The sequence below is a fragment of the Mastigoproctus giganteus genome, chromosome 3, assembly GCF_048544385.1.
Source record: "Mastigoproctus giganteus isolate SK-2022 chromosome 3, ASM4854438v1, whole genome shotgun sequence".
NCBI classification, from domain to species: domain Eukaryota; kingdom Metazoa; phylum Arthropoda; class Arachnida; order Uropygi; family Thelyphonidae; genus Mastigoproctus; species Mastigoproctus giganteus.
In genome coordinates, this window is record NC_143577.1 from 50,061,765 (window position 1) to 50,081,333 (window position 19,569).

Genomic DNA, 19,569 nt, shown 5'->3' on the forward strand with positions numbered 1-19,569 from the left:
AAAAATAGATATAAATAGTAGCCCAGAAACCCTAATATAATTTCGATCTTTAAATCCAATTAACAAATACTATACAAATTTTAGAATAATGCCAATTAGTTATTAATTTAGCGGTACCCCCCCCGAGAGGTACCAGTTCCGAAAGACGTGAAATATCACCCAAAAAGGTTTAAGGAACTACCAAACGATAACCAAATCAAAATAAACTAAAATAAAATAGACTGACCATCATGCCCCATATCGACAGAGGACCACGAGGCCAATAATGGTCATGGAATCGCTGCATTTCAATCGACATACAAAACATCGCAAAGGCGGAAATATCGAAGAACCATGTTTTGTATGTCGATTGAAATGCAGCGATTCCATGACCATTATTGGCCTCGTGGTCCTCTGTCGATATGGGGCATGATGGTCAGTCTATTTTATTTTAGTTTATTTTGATTTGGTTATCGTTTGGTAGTTCCTTTAACCCTTTTTGGGTGATATTTCACGTCTTTCGGAACTGGTACCTCTCGGGGGGGTACCGCTAAATTAATAACTAATTGGCATTATTCTAAAATTTGTATAGTATTTGTTAATTGGATTTAAAGATCGAAATTATATTAGGGTTTCTGGGCTACTATTTATATCTATTTTTTCTTTTCGTTTGATTGTTTATTTGGGTTATTTTTATGTTAATTTTCGCTCTACAGTTTTTGCCATACTGCTGGCTTATGTTTTGTTTAATTTAAAATAATGGATATATATATATATATATATATATATATATGGTATGGACTAGGATATTCAGATTTGTATTAGTTACTCTACGAGCATTCATTATGCTGAATTGGATTTAGTCACTGCGATGCTCATTTCCTTGCCATGATTGGATTATGGTATGGTGAAGGCACAATGATCAGTGCACCATGTCATAGCAAAGTACCCTAAGGATATTTCCCACCCCCTAGACAAAGCTCATATATATATATATATATATATATATGAGCTACTATTTCCCATAGTACTTTGTAACACGTAACCTACATAAAGCTATATTGATAGCTATCAACAAAAAACATAACTTCAACCCATATATTATTGCAGACAAAGTTCTAGCAACAAGATAGACTTAAACCGAGTGTTCGATATCATTGACTTGTTCACCTTCACGGGGCTTTTACATATGTACATAGTAGGCACTACCCATGGAGCAAGCCACATACAGCTTACACTCATTGAAAAAGTAGTACCTATATTTGCTCCATGGGTAGGAATAAATTTCTTTATATCACTTTATATTCCTATTTGCTATAGGCTCTATTCTCCAGAGAACCATCTACCGCTCTTCATTTACACCACCGCCTATTACAAGTAAATTATATATATAATTTGCTAGTTCTTCCACCTAGATTCCAGAGGGCGCTACAGTTTTTTGGCTTTGTTTCTGATTTTATTTCACTAACTCCTGAACCCAGAGGGCACCTACATCTACCAGCATCGGATAAATAATACACATTCTCCACTTCTCGGTCTTTCTATCTTCACGTTCACCAGTGGTACGCATACTTACTTACATATTTTTTACCAGGAATTTGTTATATACATATATATATAACATCAACCATTTGGTCCTTTATATCTATATTATGCTAATTCCTTATGATATCTTCAGCTTCCTATTTTCTGTTACAGTATATCTCCTACATCTTATACGATGTGATACTTATAACCATAAACCAGGATCCCTTTCTTTAAGGGATGGGAAGTTACGCTCCCAGTTTCTTCCCATGTACATTTGTATTCTTCCTTTTTCTATACTTTTAGCTATATACTATATAACCCTACATTTTCATACCTCATGAACAATTAGAGCAATTCAAGGGGGATTGAGATACTATTGCTATTCTTTATCCTATTTACATTCTCCTTCCTTTAGCCCATGCTGCCTATTCAACATAGATAATATAAATATCTAACAACAGTGGATGGAACTCTTGCTCTATTGTATTCTTTACGCTACTAAGCATCTGTCTGGCTAATAGTCATCTCGCCCGTAAACTACTAATCTAAATCTGCTTATCAGCTTTTGGAAGTACTTATATTATAATATAAGTACTTCTAAATTACCTTACCTACTTTGGTACTATATTATTATTATTATACTATCCTACATTTATTCTAACCAAGTTATGCGGGCAGTTGACAACAGAAACAGATAGCTGCGTTAATTATGGGCCGATATATTGAGAGGGTTAGCCCTCAATGAAGTCCTTTTTGATATATCTACTAACCCATAATTAACACATTTTATAATTCTGCTCTATTAAATTTCAATTAATGTTTTTTAGTTCATTACATTTGATGTTACTACCATTACTACTTTTATCTTATTTTGCTTTACTGTCACCTTATATTGTACATATAATGTACTTTAGGTTTTTCCACAGTGCAGGCATTTGCCTTTGCACGTTACTTGGGCTGTTTTGACGCAGAGGTCATTCTCAGACTGCACTTTAACTCACTCAACTTGTTACCTCATTGCTAATCCGATATTTTTACACTACCATATCAACCTTTAATATATTTATACCATATCAAATTAATACAGACCGATGTAATGCACAATCTTTCACATAGATGGCATTAATCTGTTCTGATTTTATTAATAACCTTAAGTTATCTATGATTTTTAAAATTTACAAATAATTATTCACCTAATATGGATGGATATATATATTCTATGTTTTAGATGTATATATGTATGGCCTGTGTTCTAGATAATTCTTATCTATCTAGATCTCAAGCCACTTGGACACTTATTGCTTGGCACTCATGGCCAATGGGAGGAAGAAGAATCAACAGCTATTAAAAAAAATATATATTCTTGAAATATCCATTGTTGCCAATAAAAATTTGATCATTTTACTGGCACAAAACCAAAACTTACCAAATATGGAAACTGATAAAGTTTTTGAATAAAATACTAGGGGGCTTTACCCCCTGATCACTGTGCTCGCCTCTTTTGATAAAGAAAAATAAAATACTTGCAGAAGCTTGACACTGTATTTCTCTTCCTCTGCTACGAATATATAAATACATTACATATGGGAATCAAGCATGGTACTGCGTGGTCATGTTAGATAAACATAGTGCATGACCACACTTAAACAGAAGCTTGTTTTATCACAGCAAAACAAGCTTCTGTTACTTATTTTAGTATTTGTTATGTATTACCTCGTAACCTGCATCTCTCTTCTCCCAGTGGCTGAATAAATATCACTAGGAGGAAAATTATTTTAATGTATAAAAAGATTAAAAATACAGTGGTAATAGTCTACGCTCTTCATAATAACCCTTTTTTTAAGGTCCACCACATTAATGACCATGTGGTATCTCCCACAAACTCAAATGCTATTTTACATTTGTTACAATGACCTTAAAAATATGAATAAATTCTCTATAATGACCCAAAAATTAACTTCTATCATATTTTTTTTATTTTTATTACAATATTCAATTTCAAAATGAAAGAATACTGAATCTAATGAAGAGCTTGCAGGCCGACCATGATAAATCACTTGGCATAATCAAATTAACTTCAACTAGAAGATATTTCATTACACAGAGACTACTGGTTTATCAGTATAGCTCCTATGAAGGGAGTAACTCTGCCAATCACAGACAAAATTAATGCTTTACAAGCTATAGATAATGGCATGCATTCTAAGATCAATATTGCTAAACAATTCAGTATTCCAAAGCATACACTGCTCACCATTCTGAAAGATCAAAAAAGAATGAAAGCTCTGAAATCTGCTGCACCAGATAGGATAAGAGCATTAAAGGCAAAGTATCACAATCTTGAAAAGGCACTCTTGGTATGGCTAGTGATGATGCATGCACACATTCCTATAGATGGAAATCTTTTAAAACTAGGGCTGAATCGTTTGCAAATTGGATGAATATTAAAGATGAAGTCATAACAGATGGTTCCAGAAAGACTCATCATGGGCTGTCTTTCAAAGAAGTGTGCAGTGAAAGTGCAGCCATCAATACTAAAGCTATGAAGGAAGGGAAGAAGAATAGTTTAGAAAATGTTCTGTTGACATACAACCAAAACGACATGTTCAATGCTGACAAAACCAACTTTTCTTTTTCTTTTTTTTAAAAAGTTGCTAATGAAAAAAAAAAAAGCACATTTAAAGGTGAGAAATGCAGTGGCAGAAAAAAGGCAAAACAACAGATTACTATTCTCCTGGCAGTAAACATGTCTAAACAGAGAAGCATCCTCTCTTAATCACTGGGAAAGCTCAGAAGCCCCAATGCTTCGAAGACCGGCATTACCAACTATGTATTGAGCAAACCAAAAGGTTTGGATGTCATCAAAAATTTATGAAGAATGAATTAGACAGATTGCAAGGTGAACAGTGAGAGAACAGAATAGAATACAGTTCTGCTGTTTGTGGATAACTATACCCCTCACTACCAAGAGAATGGCTTACATGCAATCATTGAGTGCCACCTAATACAAGATTAGTTCTACACCCACTTGATCAAGGTATAATCCAGTGCTTTAAGAAAACCACCAAAGAATGCTCTTAAACAAAACTGCACTGCATCTTGAAAACAAAACAGTGAGAAATCTAGTGCTGCAGGCAATGTATTTACATATTTCGGCATGGGACCATGTTGACAAAAAAGTGATTGGCATCTGCTTCAAACATGCTTGATGTTAACATGAACGATGCAACAAATGACACTTCACATATTAGTCATGAACAGTCCAATAATACCAAAAAAATTTTTAAGATTTCCCAAGCTTGAGATAAGCATTTAAAGACCACATTGAAGTGGACAAAAACACTGAATGTTTCAGGATATACACAAATGAAAGGAACTCATTGCAGATGCAGAACCAGAAATTTGTAGTGATGAAGAGGAGAAACACTCTTGCTGGGAAAGAAGTTTTATTAAAGGACTCAAGGATTAGAACTTGTACATTATTTTTGGAAAAAAAAAAAAGACAAACTGAAGGTAAATTAACTTCTATCATGCTTCTTCCTAATCCTGTTTAAAGATTGCTCTGCCACTGAAACAGTACATTTTAACAGATTATTTTAGTCTGAACCAATTCCCAGGTCTATGGTTAAGTTATATATCCAAGTACACACACAGGCCATAAAAAATGCAAATCAATATAAATAGATGAAAAGAAAACTAATGTGGGATGATGTGTTGTCTCACTGAATATAAAGAACTGCACAGGTTGTTTAACTGCAGTAATCTGAAGCTAGAATGGGGAAAACGTGATCTATCAGACTTTGAAAAAGGTCTTATCACAGGTACACATTTAGCAGGAGCCAAGATTCAAAAAATGAAAGACATAACTAGTTTCTCAAAAGTATTTAATAAGTGACTAAAATATATCTCAAAGGAATAAATATGTCATAAAAACAATACTTCAAGAGCGAAGCCATTGTATTTCGAGGGCTGTACGAAGGAAAAAAAAAAAAAAAAAAACCCAGGACATCCAGTGTACAGCAAATAACACTTGAATTCATCAAGCCTAGAACTGCCAATTTCAACCTGTAGAAAACATGGGGAATTGAAGAAATTAGGTACTGGCAGTCACCTGCCTATTTGGAAGCCACTATTTCAGAGAACAGAAAAATCTGCTTGCAGTGGTGCAGAGAACATTGTGATTGGACAGTGAAACACTGGAGTCATGTGGTCAGAAGAATCATGATATGGTGTTTTGCACTGTTGGTAGGCAGAGAGTGTAGCAAGAACCTCATGAAACAATGGACCCTGCTTATCTTGTTAAGACAAGCCAAGCATCTGGAGGTAGCATCATGGTATGGGAAATGTATTGTTGGCACAAACTGGGTCCCCTGATACAGTGGAAGGTTGAATGTCATCCAGGGAGTACCCGTATCTTGTATCAGATCAACTGGACCCTGCAATGTTACACTTTTATCCCAAAAGGTGATGGCCACTTTAAGGATGACAATGCAATAATGCATTGTGCCAGAATCTTGCAAGAATGGTTCAGAGAGCCATCTTCCTTGGCTCCCCACATTCACCTGATTTCAATTCTATTGAGAATTGTGTGGGATATGCTTGGGGATAGGGGAAGAGAGAGAGAGAAAAAAAAAAAAAAAAAAAAAAAAAAAAACACTATTTGGCAATGAAGACCTCTTCCTTCAACTTTTTCACAGCTACGTAATATTTTGCTGTAAGAATGGTTACAATTAGCCCAAAAATTATGGAATCCATGCTGCAACCACAAGCTTGCTGCCATTTGAAACAAAGGCAGCCCAATTCAATACTGAATAAAGGTTCTCTTTTCTTTTTTAGCCAGTGTGTGTATATACATAGTTACTGTATGTATATGCTACTGTTATATAGCAATTATAGTATTTGAAGACTAAATGCACAAGGCATAATCATTATGGATTTTGGTAATTAACTATATAATATCGGTGTAGATACACCATAGTTAACCCATAAATTTGAACAATGCTTTTTACATAGTTAACCCATAAGGATTATGCCATGTGCATTTCGTCTTCAAATACATTATTACCAACACCCTTTGGCATCTCTCATATTGTGGATATAACTTTGCAACTGTGATGGCATGTTGCACTACCAGGGTACCTGCCCACCCACTGATGATGATGAAGCCCACTAGCTTCGAAACGATTGTCTGGGTGGTGGTATCCTCTGAAAAAAAGTAATAGTCTTCTCTACTAGAGAAGCGTAATTTATTTGAAGTAGTGCAACACCAGCTATCTCGTTGTGAAGGAACCCACAATATGAGATACTATTAAAACGATGCCTTTTACACTACATAAGTAGTTCAAATTTATGGGTTAACTATGGTGTATCTACACCAATATTATATAGCGATTATTGTACATAATTTATAGATTAATGTTAGTATGCAAAATGTACAAACATCATTTTCTTCTTTAATACATAATTTGAAATGCATTCCATTGGATGCATTTCATTATATTATATTGAAATAGCAGAATAACTTCCTTTTAATATAACTGTTTTTCTCATTCCATGCGGAGGGAAGAGTCACTATAAAGAACTTCAAGTGTATTTACATTGTAAGAATCATTTCAAGCTAAAAAAAATTGATACTTTGTTAGTTAATTTAATAACAAGATTAAAACTACTTTAACAAGACCTCAATAATTTAGTTGGTCTGGAAAATGGCAACAAACATAAGGTACAATGACTACAAAGATTTAGGGGAACTATACAATCCAATATGAAATTCTCTTAACAATACAATACAGACAGGCTGCAAGAACAGCAAATGATTCAGACATCTTGTCCTCTGTGAAAGCACTGTAGATTTCACCACTCACCACTCATATGGAGAAATGTGGGTTCAAATCCCATTGGAGAAATTTGTAAAGACTAATCGTAGCTGCAGTTAGCCAATTTCAGGTTCCTAAGTCCCCCCCCCCCAAAAAAAATTAAATTTTGTCAAACAGTGAAAGCAGGCAGAATCACCAAACCCTGAAAAAGGTAAAAGGTGCAACCAAGTGCTGGCAAGGTAATACTGTCAGTTCCCCCCCCCCCCCCCCGCAGATCAGCATGGTCAGCAAGGTGTGATACTAACGGATCACCTTCAAAAGGGCTCTACTGTGACAGCCAAGTATTATTCCAACCTACTCATAAGCCACATTCTGCTATAAAAAAAAAATCAGATAGGGAAGGCTGTCAAAAGCTGTGCCCACAAATGTAGGTTTGAAATATTGCCACATCCTGCTTGCTCCCCTGACCTTGCACTCTCAGATTTCTTCCTTTTACCTGCCCTTCAAGTTCTTTCTTCATGGAAAACACTTTGCTGCTGATGATATGATTTCTGCTACTGAATCACAATTTGAAAGACAGTCAGAGGACTTCTACAAAACTGGCCTGCAGAAACATATTGAGAGGCAGCAAAAAATGGTGTCATTTTGTCTGGTGACTATGTTGAAAAAGGATAACAGTGTTTGTTTAAAACTTCTACCACAACTACTTCTGGGTGAATACAAATCTTTTTTGACCCCATAGAGACTTCTGTTAATGGGAGGGAGCTCTAAAAAATTTAGAGAGCATACAGAAAAGAAAAAAAACAAACAATCAATTAATGATACTTACAAAAACAATGAAAATTAACCTATCACAGTCACACAAAGGATTGTTCTTCCTCTATGCATGCAAAAGGCACTTGAACTCCAAGTGCATATATTGAAAAATCGGTAAAAATTAATTCAAAATAGTTTACTTTTTTTTATGCCATTTTTATTTGCAATGTTTTCTGAACACACTTTTGAAAAATCCATTTTTTATATTAAAGACATTCTAAATCAATTTTTTGAAATTAAAAAACTCCCTTTAGACCTATCAGCAAGTAAAATGCAAATTAAAAAAAAGGTATGCATTTCAACAAATACATGTAATTAGACACCAGCCTGTCACTAACAGGAGTGCTGCTGCACAAAAATGTGAAGTGCATGAGTCAACAGTGAGATTCCAGACAACACTTCAATGTCGCAAAGCTAGAGTGTCCTTAACGAGGAAAGCATGCATCAATAGAGCTAACTCACTATTAAGTGTATGTAATGGATGTCAATATAATTAGGTTTAACTTAATTCTTAAATTTTCAGTAGATGAAGCACACATTGTTGAAATAGGCCTGGGTATGTAATGGTGGGGGTCTTATCAATCCCCACCGAGAGGCTGGAGGTTAAAAGCCAAATCATTAACAAAAAAAAAAGTACACAATATTGAAATGTAAGTAAAGTAGGTTTTTTATCATCTGCAGTAGAAATGTTTACAGCAAAGGCCCAATTTTTTTCACTTTAAAACCAATATTCGTTTTATAAAAAACATTCATTAATGTTTTTTATGCCGTGATAATCTCAATCCCATTCTTAAAATAACGTTTTTTTCGTCACCCTGCATTGTTTTTTTGTATTTGAAATAATGCAATAGCAAGTTCACTCTAACACCTGTATACAAAAAACCAACCATAAAAGACTTTTAGTGCATTACTTGTTGAAGAATATTCTGAATGAAAAATAACACTTTCCCTACATGTGGGGCGCCTCCGTAGCCAGGTGGGAAGGAGCAGTAGTGCGTATCACATGCTTCTTGATTAGACTGGGGTTCGAGCCCGTCATCACCAAATACGGAAGATGCGGAAAGGTCAGGGAACGACCACCGCATATCCCGGAGCAATATGGCCTTAGTTGCTAATGCTCCTAAAAACCAAAAAAACAACAACCCTACATGTGAAATGGAAGATTAATTCTAGAGTGGATGTCTGGCACCCAATACATTTGGAGAAAACAATACTCATGAGAAATTCCCAAAAATTTCTTTCAAAGGAAAACAATTAGAAAAATAAAATTAAAAAAAAAAAAAAAAAAAAACCCAGGTATATTAAGAATACAAACAAACATGAGATGTCATTATAACCAACAAAAAGAAAATACAATAAATGTTTGCATACTCTGTTCTATACATTAAACATACACACAGCCAAATTTAATGTTGAGAATAAACTTTCATGGTCTTAATAGACTGCAGAAATTAATTAGTAGGTTTGTATTTGAAAAACTAACTAGACTTAAATTTGGAAAAGTAAACCATCAATAAACTACAAGTTAATGATCTCTATAAATATGAGAAAACAGAATTGGTGAGTGTGTATACATTCAATTCTTAAGTGAGAATTCACACCAATCTTAAGAATTTCAAAGTAATTGGTGATTGGAAGAAAAAAAAGGTCTGTAGAAAAGTAAGAAGGTTAGAGCTGCAAAATTTGCTATCATCTGGTACTATACCAAAAATGTGAAGATTTAAGAGCATTGGTTCAATTTTATATTTCAAAAGGAGTAAATAAATACTTACAGTTGCATGCCTCCAATATTTCAGGATGTCATGGACATTTAAGTTTGGATGAAACAAGAGGAAATCTCTCCATTCATCAAAAGTGATAGTGAGTGAACCATCTTTGTCCATTCTAAAATATTCAGACATTAAATGATCAGTGAAAATGTTCATTACAGTGAAAATGTTCATTACAAAAGGAAACAATAAGCTAACCTAGTATATAAAATTGTAATGTCTCAGCCACATATTGACAATATAAATTACTCCACTTATTAGTTCCATTGTATTTAACAAAAAAATTAAATTTGCAAAATTAAAATCTGCTGGAAAATACTTCAAAAGAATTTTTGCAAGACCATATTTCGAAAATATTGAAAGTCGAACTGGACTAGCAATGTGTGTCAGCATAAAAAAAAAAGAAAAGCTATTTAAAAATGTTTTTGCAGTTTAGCAGCTCCATACTTTTATTTTATTTTTATTCTCCATACTTCATGCAATCAGGAGTATGCAGGATGATCTTTGCAGTAAAAACATCTAGATTATGCTTTAGTCTTGTGTGATATGATCTTTGGAGTTACTTTAACACAACCTTGTTACTACTCTGCATGGCATCTGGGAATGTCCATATTTCTGGCATTTGAAACAACGTTGCAGGGCACCTCCATAGCCAGGTGGGCAGGAGCAGCAGTGCATAGCACACGCTTCTTGATTAGACTGGGGTTCGAGCCCGTGACCACCAAATACAGAGGATGCGGAAAGGTCAGGGAATGACCACCGCATATCCCCGGAGCAATATGGCCTTAGTTGCTAATGCTCCTAAAAACCAAATAACAACAACAACGTTGCAGGTTTGATATACAGGTCTATAGGTGACATACTAAGTATCCTACTTTAATCATTGTTGGAAGTTTTGGTATGCAGAATATCAGAATGATATTCTCAGTTTGTATGACTTCATCTCTTCTACTGGATATTCTTTTAAATCTTTCAACTTCCTGTTCTTTCAGTTCATTTATTTCTTCTTCTAGGTCTGAAGATCTCCAAAGCTTGTAGTCCAACTAACGACTTGACGCCTTTGAAACAGCGGGGTTATTTACTTTTGCCTATTACCAAAAGCTTCATTTTTTCATTACCAGCCATATTTGCAACCAAGAGTAATTCTCTCCTTACTATTTTTACCACCTAAACATTTATCACCTTTAAAAGTCAGTGTCTCGTTCGGCAAATATTTAAAAAATAGACGTTTCATTAACGTTGAATGTCTTTGAACTCTTAGTCTTCTATATATTTTTTTCAAAACTGTTTCTTTCCAATGGGTATAGTCTTCTTCGACTGCAACTCCACTTTCATCAGAAATAAGTTTTTCGAGCAAGCCATGACGCTCTTTAAATTTGTCCAGCCAACCAGAACTGGCTTAGAATGTTTTTGTGCCCTAGAAAAGATGCGTACTCCATAGTCTTTTCTTTTGTTAACAGCCCTGATATCAGCATGTTTTGGTCTCGAATCAACTTCATCCACTTAAAAATTGCTTCATCTACATTTTCCCAAAGGCATAATTTTTCACACTTCAGACCGGGTCACGTTTCCTCAAACAGATTGAGTATCAAACAAGGGTTTTTCAGAATGGTTTGCACACTACAGGGACATCAAATTTTAAAGCAATTCCTTTTTTTTTTAAAATGCCACAATCTACATTATTAAGCACTTCCACTTTTTCACACTACACTAAAGTAAAATGTTTTAGCTCTTAATTCATGGAATTAAACTCTTCAGCTATTAAAAGGATTTCCTCTTAGGCACTGTAAGGTTACTTGCACAGCAGTTAAAACAAAGCTGAAATTAGGGACCACTTATAATTACCATGTAAACAGAGACAGGTGAAATTTAATGAAAGTGTGGACAACTCATTTCTTCAAAACAGATGAATTTCCGAGATAAAGGAAAATCGCTCTCCCCTAATTCTCTAATAGGATGCTTACGGTAGAAAATAGGTTGAACAGAGCCAATGCCCACATTGGGAATATGCCTCAATCTTTGCCAATGGCTGTGGACAGCTGACCAACAGGACGTCTCTGCGTAGTAGTATATAAGTTGTATAGGTTTTACTACTTTTTAGTCATTGCTAACCCACTGCTGGGCAAAGGCCTCTCCCAAACTTTTCCAACTTCTATCCCGTGCCATGGTTGGCCAGTTTCCTCCTGCAGGGTTTTACAGGTACCATTAAATTGTAAAATGTTTTAGCTCTTAATTCATGGAATTAAAGCCTTTAGCTATTAAAAGCCACAGAGTTAATCTTTAACCCTTTTAGCTCTTAATTTGTGCTTTCTACAGCATCAGCTTTTTGCCTAAAGGCTAGAAGTGCAAACAAAGAGTCCCCAAGTCTCTCGAAATCAGTTCGTTATATTGAAATTTTCTTCCTATATACGGAAATTATTTTCAATATAATGACCAGGGGTCAATCAAAAAAAAAAAAAAAAAAAAAAAAAAATTTGCTACACAGAAAAATTCACTATATGGAAGTTCATTAAAGAGAGGTCTGACTGTAATTCGTGCTTAGTCATAACAGTAAATTATCCTGAGAGAATTAACAGTTCCAATGGAATAAACCATAAGAAAGAATGGCTACACTTAGTTGACAAGAAATGTTCATGTAAGCAGTAACATTCAGCTATTGGTCCACAGGTACCAGAAGTCCAACACTTCCCCCATCAACTTCCACTACTGACACTGGATATGACGGTGTCTGCCAATTCATGTTGCTCTTCCCATAACCCCGGAACAACTAGAACTTTTTGGACTAAGTAACCTTTATCCACTCCAAATGTCTGGTCTTCCTATGCTTACTGTACTAATAAATGCTTATTCAACTGAAAAGAGTGGAGTACAGCAAGGTCACCTTTAGCTCTGTGACGGGATTGATGCAGTTTGTTTTAATATTCTTCTGCACACCACTGTTGTACTGTGCCACCATCTATTAGACTGTACAATTCTATTCACCCATATATACATAAATGTATAGACACACATACATGTTGAGGGGGTGGGTCTAACATACATATAAAAAGTTGAATGCTGAACTCTGCTGGCTTCAACAATCTCCAGCCACAGGACTGCTCTGTTAGTTTTCTAGTTACTGAGCCATTTTCACAGCTGAGGGAATTTGTGGTTACTGAGGCACTTTTGAGAAGGGGGTAGAGTAGTCTCATGATATTTGCATCATGCATGTATAGCACAACTATCATAACACGCACACCAACAGAGTTTGTGCTGTTCGCCCATTCTATTACTGAATGACCCAATAGCATAATCTCAGATAATGAGGAACTGTGAAAACATATGCACAATTGCTCATTATCTGTTGTTAGAGGGATTAATGACAAGGGACGACAAGGCCAAATTGTGTCCATCCAATGGTTAAAATAAAAGGGGGGGGGTGAATTTATAAATAGCAGACCCATTATGGCATATTCCAGTCAAATTAAGACAAGTAAAAAGTGGTTCTGTATTAGCATCTTCAAAAAGGTGAAATAATGCCAGTGAAGTTGTACACTCACAGATAAGTGAGATTTGGCATTCATTAGGAAGTACAGGCAAGCAAGATATGTATGCCCAATATTTAATCTTGCTAATAAATACCCCTGCTTGCCAGAAGCTGGAGGTCCACAGCTTTGGCCCCATTTTATATATGATAAAGTTTGCCAGTGTAACCGCTGCTGACTGGCAAACAGCAATCATAATAGGCTTTTTTTGGCAGCAAGCCCAATCTACCTATCTACGAATGCCAACGTGTCCTGGGATCCAGTAAAAGTTTGGTTGGAACTGCAAGAGCATAACTTGTATGTTTTTAACATAGGGTGCGAAGAGGAGATTGCTTTTTATGGTATAGACTGCAATAAAGGACTGTGTATATCAAGGCAGAGAACATTGAAAGTATCAAAAATGAAAAGTAATCTAGAGCTATTTTAATAGCAGTAAGGATACTGCATGCTACTGTTAATAAGGCTGAAGTTGTAAAGGAGGAGGAACTCATTATCTGATGATCTGTTTTAAACAACAATAGGTAAGGACACAGTCTCTCAAAGTGCAGTCTATTCACTGGATTATGTTGTACTTAACCGGCCACTCATCGTGTGTATGTATATATATATATATATGATATTTTTTCCCCTACTATATTTCCCTACAATGCTCTGTGCCTTTTTTCCCTATTATATAATACATAGTAGGGGAAAAAAAAGGCACAGAGAGGATCGGGTATATTCATATTGAAATAATACTGCAAACTGTTTAAAGTTTAAAAAAAAAAGTTAAAGTTAAAGTTTTAAAATAAAACTTTAATCAAAAAATCTGGTTAGATAAAATAAAAATAACACTCAGAACTGTATAAATAAAATTATTAAAAAAAAAACTATATACAATGAACCAAAAAAGTACACAAAACCAATATAAAACCTTATGAGGAGCTCTCAAGGCATTGTGCCTCTGTTAACTCAAAATAAAAAACTTGATAGTAGGGGTCAATATACCAGCAGAAGCATAGCTTTGCACAGACATCATCCGGTGTGGATAGTGGTTGGCAGAAAAAGCAAGGAACAAAAAAAAAAAAAAAAAAGCCATTGTGGAGCACTTTTGGAATGAACAGTACCTTAATTATAATCCAAATTCTAATGTTGAGGTGTTAGACTGCATTCACAACTCCCACCATTTCATGCAGATGAGATGGTGGGAGTTGTGAATCCCACCATATAGCCACAGCAGATTCCACCATTAATCGTAGTAGTGTAACTCGCATGCATCCTGCTATGGAGGCCATTATTTTACGATCTGATGAGAAATTGTGGGCTAATAATATTGCCAATTCCCGCTGCACTGGATTTGCAGAGTCTGGGGAGTAACATCCTCCTTCACTCCCACACCCCAACCACCCCCTACTCCTTTTTGTTTCTCACATTTATTTCCCTTTCCTTGCTTTGCCAATCACAATCCACACTGGTTTGTGGTTGCCAGAAAGCAAGGAAAGGGAAAAACTATAATAATTGTTATATACACTTTTTGGCATTTTTATTTATACAATTCAGTTTTTAATTTTTTTTTAATATATGTAACCAAATTTTCAGATTAAAGTTTATTTAAACAGTTTGCTGGTTGGTGCAATATTATTTCAATATAATATATACAATTTAAGTCACAGAAGTTAAATTAGACAAATGTTAAAATCTTTTCCATTAATTCCTTAATGGCAGTAACAGAATGCTCACCTTTGTAATAAGTTGAATGCTTCACTACGATTCATCATGATACCCAGTTTTTGAAATGCACTCATGATTTCATTCAGATCAATAGAGCCTGCAAGAATCAAAAATAATTGAACAAATATATGTTAAGTGGTGATTTTTCATGAAATTTATCTCTAAATAATCATTATTATACCACATGAGTTATTAAGTTAGTTTATTCAGCCTACTGACTAAATATGATTAGATGGCATTTTGGGAACCTTGATGGAACCATCAACAGACTATGCTTGGCTGTTAACAGTACAGCCAAATATGGTCTGATGATGGGTTCCAGCAAGGTTCCCAAATATTACCTAGTTGTATAGTTTTAGTAAATTAATAAGAGGAGTTTACCTCAATATAGTACGTGGAACACTTCCGTATGATACCCTCCAGAAATTAAAACGGAAAAATCGACAACTTACCGGTACATTAAAGTAAAATATAAATAATTAAAGTAAATTATAAATAATTAAATAATCAATTTAACACAATTCAAAATCAATTCAAAACAATTAAAATTCAAATTAACGCAATTAAAAGAATCTAACGAAAATATTCAAAACGATTTTCCTTCCTGAAGCTGACAATGCTTTTCGACCGACTGTCGTGATCACAGGAATGAAAATTATCGAATCAGGCTAAACCTGCAACTTAAATAGTGATTATGTGTCTTCGCGCATGCGCGTAAAGGTCCACGCATCGGAGATCAAATATGGCCGCCGAACATTAACAGAATTCTCGTGTAATTTAATTTCAACGGTTTCTGCAATTAATAGTCGCGTATAATTACGTTGAACGTTAAGTATTTTGGCCTCGTTAAATAAAAAAGTATGTTTTTCGTTAATGGCATGAAAGGCTAATTCTGACGCTGCTGAACGAGAAGCACGAACAGAGGCTTCGTGTTGATTTACACGGATATTAAGAGAAAACCGCGTGGAACCCTGATAAGACGAGTCGCAATCACCGCAAGAAATGTTGTATACTAGATCATTAATTTGTGTTGCGAACGCCGAAAGAACCGAGCGATTGTTCAGTATAGTGTGTAACTTCCGTATAGGCCTAGCTATAATTTTAAATTCGGTATCTTTAAAGAATCTGTTAAGCTGTTTGTGCCACTGTTCAACATATGGGACAGAAATAAAGTATTTTTTGATATTACTATTGTTGATTGGTGCAGTATTTTGTATCCTATCCTTAGCTTGTACCCTAATTCGATTTATTGTGTTAATGGGATAACCCCTGTTCAAGAATCTGCTAGTTAATATTTGTATTTCTGAGTCTAAAGCAGAATCCGTCGTTGAATATTTATAGGCATTTAGAAATTGATTAAAGATAATCGATCTTTTGTAGGTGAACGGGTGGTAGCTATTATAATGTAGAAGCATACCAGTGTTTGTGGGTTTTCGATAGATGCTAAATTGTATTTTATTCGAGTCCCGGGTAAGCGTGAAATTTAGAAAGTTTAATGACTTAGTATCCGTATCTTCCCTTTCCAATGTAAATTTGAGTCTAGAATGAATATTGTTAAACGAATGTAAAATATCTTGGATAGTACTACTATTGGTAATAACTAGAACATCGTCTAAATACCTCCCATAGTATGTGATACGGGGACGAAAAGGTGTCAAATGTATCTGCTCAATCGTTGAGAGATAGATCTCTGACATTAAGCCACTCAGGCTCAAACCCATTGGTAATCCAAAAATTTGTTTGTACACCTTGTCTCGAAAGGTGATGTAGTTAGCCTCAACTAATAGTTTAATTAAGTGAAAAATCTCCTTTATAGGCAGCTTCGTATAATTAATCGGTGTCGAGTTTTTATTTAACATATCCCAAATAATATCTAATGTGTATTCAACGTTTACATTCGTATATAATGATGTAACATCTAATGAGAATAAATTGTCATTGTCGCCGAGTCTACAGTCTTTAAGATTATTAAATAATGTATCGTAATTCTTAATCCCAAATTGTATAACCTGTCTAAAAGGTTTTATAATGTTATATACATGTGTGGCTAAGGCTGAAAATGCCGAGTTCCTGTAGGAAACAATAGGTCGAATTGGAAATCCAGGCTTGTGTAATTTTACCTGACCAAAAAGTGCAGGAATATTGTATGTTCTGGACTTCAATTCCTTCAACTGAACCATAGTAATGTAGTCGTTTTTACGATATGTGGTTAACGTTTTATTGTATTGATTTACCAAATTGGTAAACAGTGTCGGGTCCACTTCACAATAAGTGGAGCTATCAGATACAACTGAATCTAACTTATTAATATAATCATGTTTATCTAGTATTACCACTGTATCTCCTTTATCTGCCCTCTGTATAATAATGTCCTTATTTTCTCGAAGTTCTCGTAAAGCTGAACTGTCATGTGTATTCAATTTAGGAAGTCGTGTTTCTTTTATGTTATTCACTACTTGGTTAACTTGTTGAATAAATACATCTTTTTGTGGAACACTACGAAGTCCAAATTCAAAATCAATTACGCATTGTTTTTTTGGCAGCTTTCGAGGTGGTAAATTATAATTTAATCCTTTGGATAAAAGTGAAATCTGGTCCTGCGATAGTGTACACGAGGAAAGATTTGTAACCTGTTGATGTGTCGGTTCGTTGGATACTGGGTGAGGGGGTGTTCGTGAACTAGCCGACATATTCTGTGGTAGTGCGTTATGTGTCTGTGGGGGGGATGTCACCCAACTCGTGTGAACTTGGTCGCAAGCTCGCGACAATGTGTTAGAATTCGTATGAACGTGTCTTGAACTATTCGATAATGTTTGCAACTTATTAACGTGTCTGTTTTTTATTTCTGAGGCTTGTGCTTCCCGTCGCAAATCTATGGAGGTCTTCAATACAGACCAATCGTTCGGATGTAGATAATTTTTTAATTTATCGCGAAGCTTCCTAACCTGGGAAAGGTATTTTTGTTTATCCGAATATCGAGATTTTAAGGCAAGCTTAACAATATTACGTGATGCCGCCAGTGATAGTTGTTTTATGCCTGAAATTTTTTGATTTAAATTCACCCTGGCAAACTTCGGAACGATGTTGTTTTGAAGGCAATATTTTAGGAAAGAAATATGGTAACTTTGGGCCGAGTACCTTAGTGTAGATTTAATGTAATTTTGTACCAAGCCATTCAAAAAATCTCCCATAATTGTGTGTATCGATTGTATACTTTATATATACGATTTACTAATATCATTATCAACGTAGAACATATTGAGTATTACAGCTCTGATTCATACTATCTAGTTGTATAGTATATTTAGTCAATAAGCTGAATAAACAAAATTAAAATAAAATAAAAAACTCATGGTATAATAGTGGTTATTTAGAGAGCTGAATGTCATACATTGATCAGAACAATTATAGGATATTTTTACATTAATTTTTGCTTTATACTGACAATTCCTGATTTCTTGTAAGTTTAGATTAAGAAGCACATAAAACAGATTCTAACAATAAGTTTATTTTTCCCTTATTTCATCAAGATAGTGAATAATTAACCTAGACAGTGGATCAAAATACTCCTCCTAAAGGTATCTCCACCCTGATGTAGTGGTGGAGCTTGTATGGCCAAATGATCCTGTTGGCTAAAATGATGGTAGTCTAACTACCAGTAGGACCTCCCATGCCGGACAGGTTATAGGTAAGAGAGCTACCCTGGTCCTCCAGCTTGGGAGTTTGAGCTTGGGTCTAACAACTCCACCCCAGAAAACAAACATTATTAAAAACCACAAGGAAATAAACAGCCAGACTGTTGCAAGTGGAATTTGACCAAAAGAATGCCAAAAGGATTAAAGAGAATTTTGAAGCTACATGGAACATCCATAGTTTGTACTAACCAGGAACAAGCAAGAAATTGGAGAAAGAATTGAAGAGATACAACATAAGTGTAGCAGCATTACAAAATATAAGATGGGGAAAATTATAGAACTCTGTGAGACTACACCCAAAAAAATAGTGGAAGCAGAGACAACATTTTGGGGAACCAACCATTAAAATATGGATGATTAATAAAGATATGTTGTGAAAAAAAAATTATGGTCATTCTTTATTGAACAGCCATTGTATTTTATGCAATGCAGAATGATAAAGTTAAACAAAGTGCAAAACCGAAGTACAGTCCTATGATCCCCAGTACAAACTCAAGGTTACCATCAGATTGTCTGTTTGAGGAGTGTAAAGGAATTTGTGAAGTGGGAGAAGAGAATTTATTATTTTGTTGTAATAGAGCAAGTCCACGAATTCCACAAATTTTTTTTTTACGATTGTAAAATTTAAAAAAAGTAAAAAAAAAAAATTTAAGCAATCAATAACAATAATATTTGGATTTCAGGAAAGCTTTTTGACACTGTTGCGCATGGAAGACTATTGTACAAATTGGAG

The 19,569-nt window shown here is 34.9% G+C and overlaps 1 protein-coding gene across 1 annotated transcript in view; it reads right to left on the reverse strand.

Annotated features, from left to right (window-relative positions):
- The window catches only part of LOC150087945 (mitochondrial adenyl nucleotide antiporter SCaMC-like), an 84,196-nt gene that overhangs the window by 43,497 nt on the left and 21,130 nt on the right, over positions 1-19,569 (reverse strand). The window contains exons 3-4 of the mRNA XM_090370523.1: positions 15,151-15,238; positions 9,911-10,022 (exon numbers count right to left, since the gene is read on the reverse strand). Of these exons, the coding sequence (XP_090226649.1) occupies positions 9,911-10,022; positions 15,151-15,238 (200 nt within the window). The remainder of the gene's footprint in view (positions 1-9,910; positions 10,023-15,150; positions 15,239-19,569) is intronic.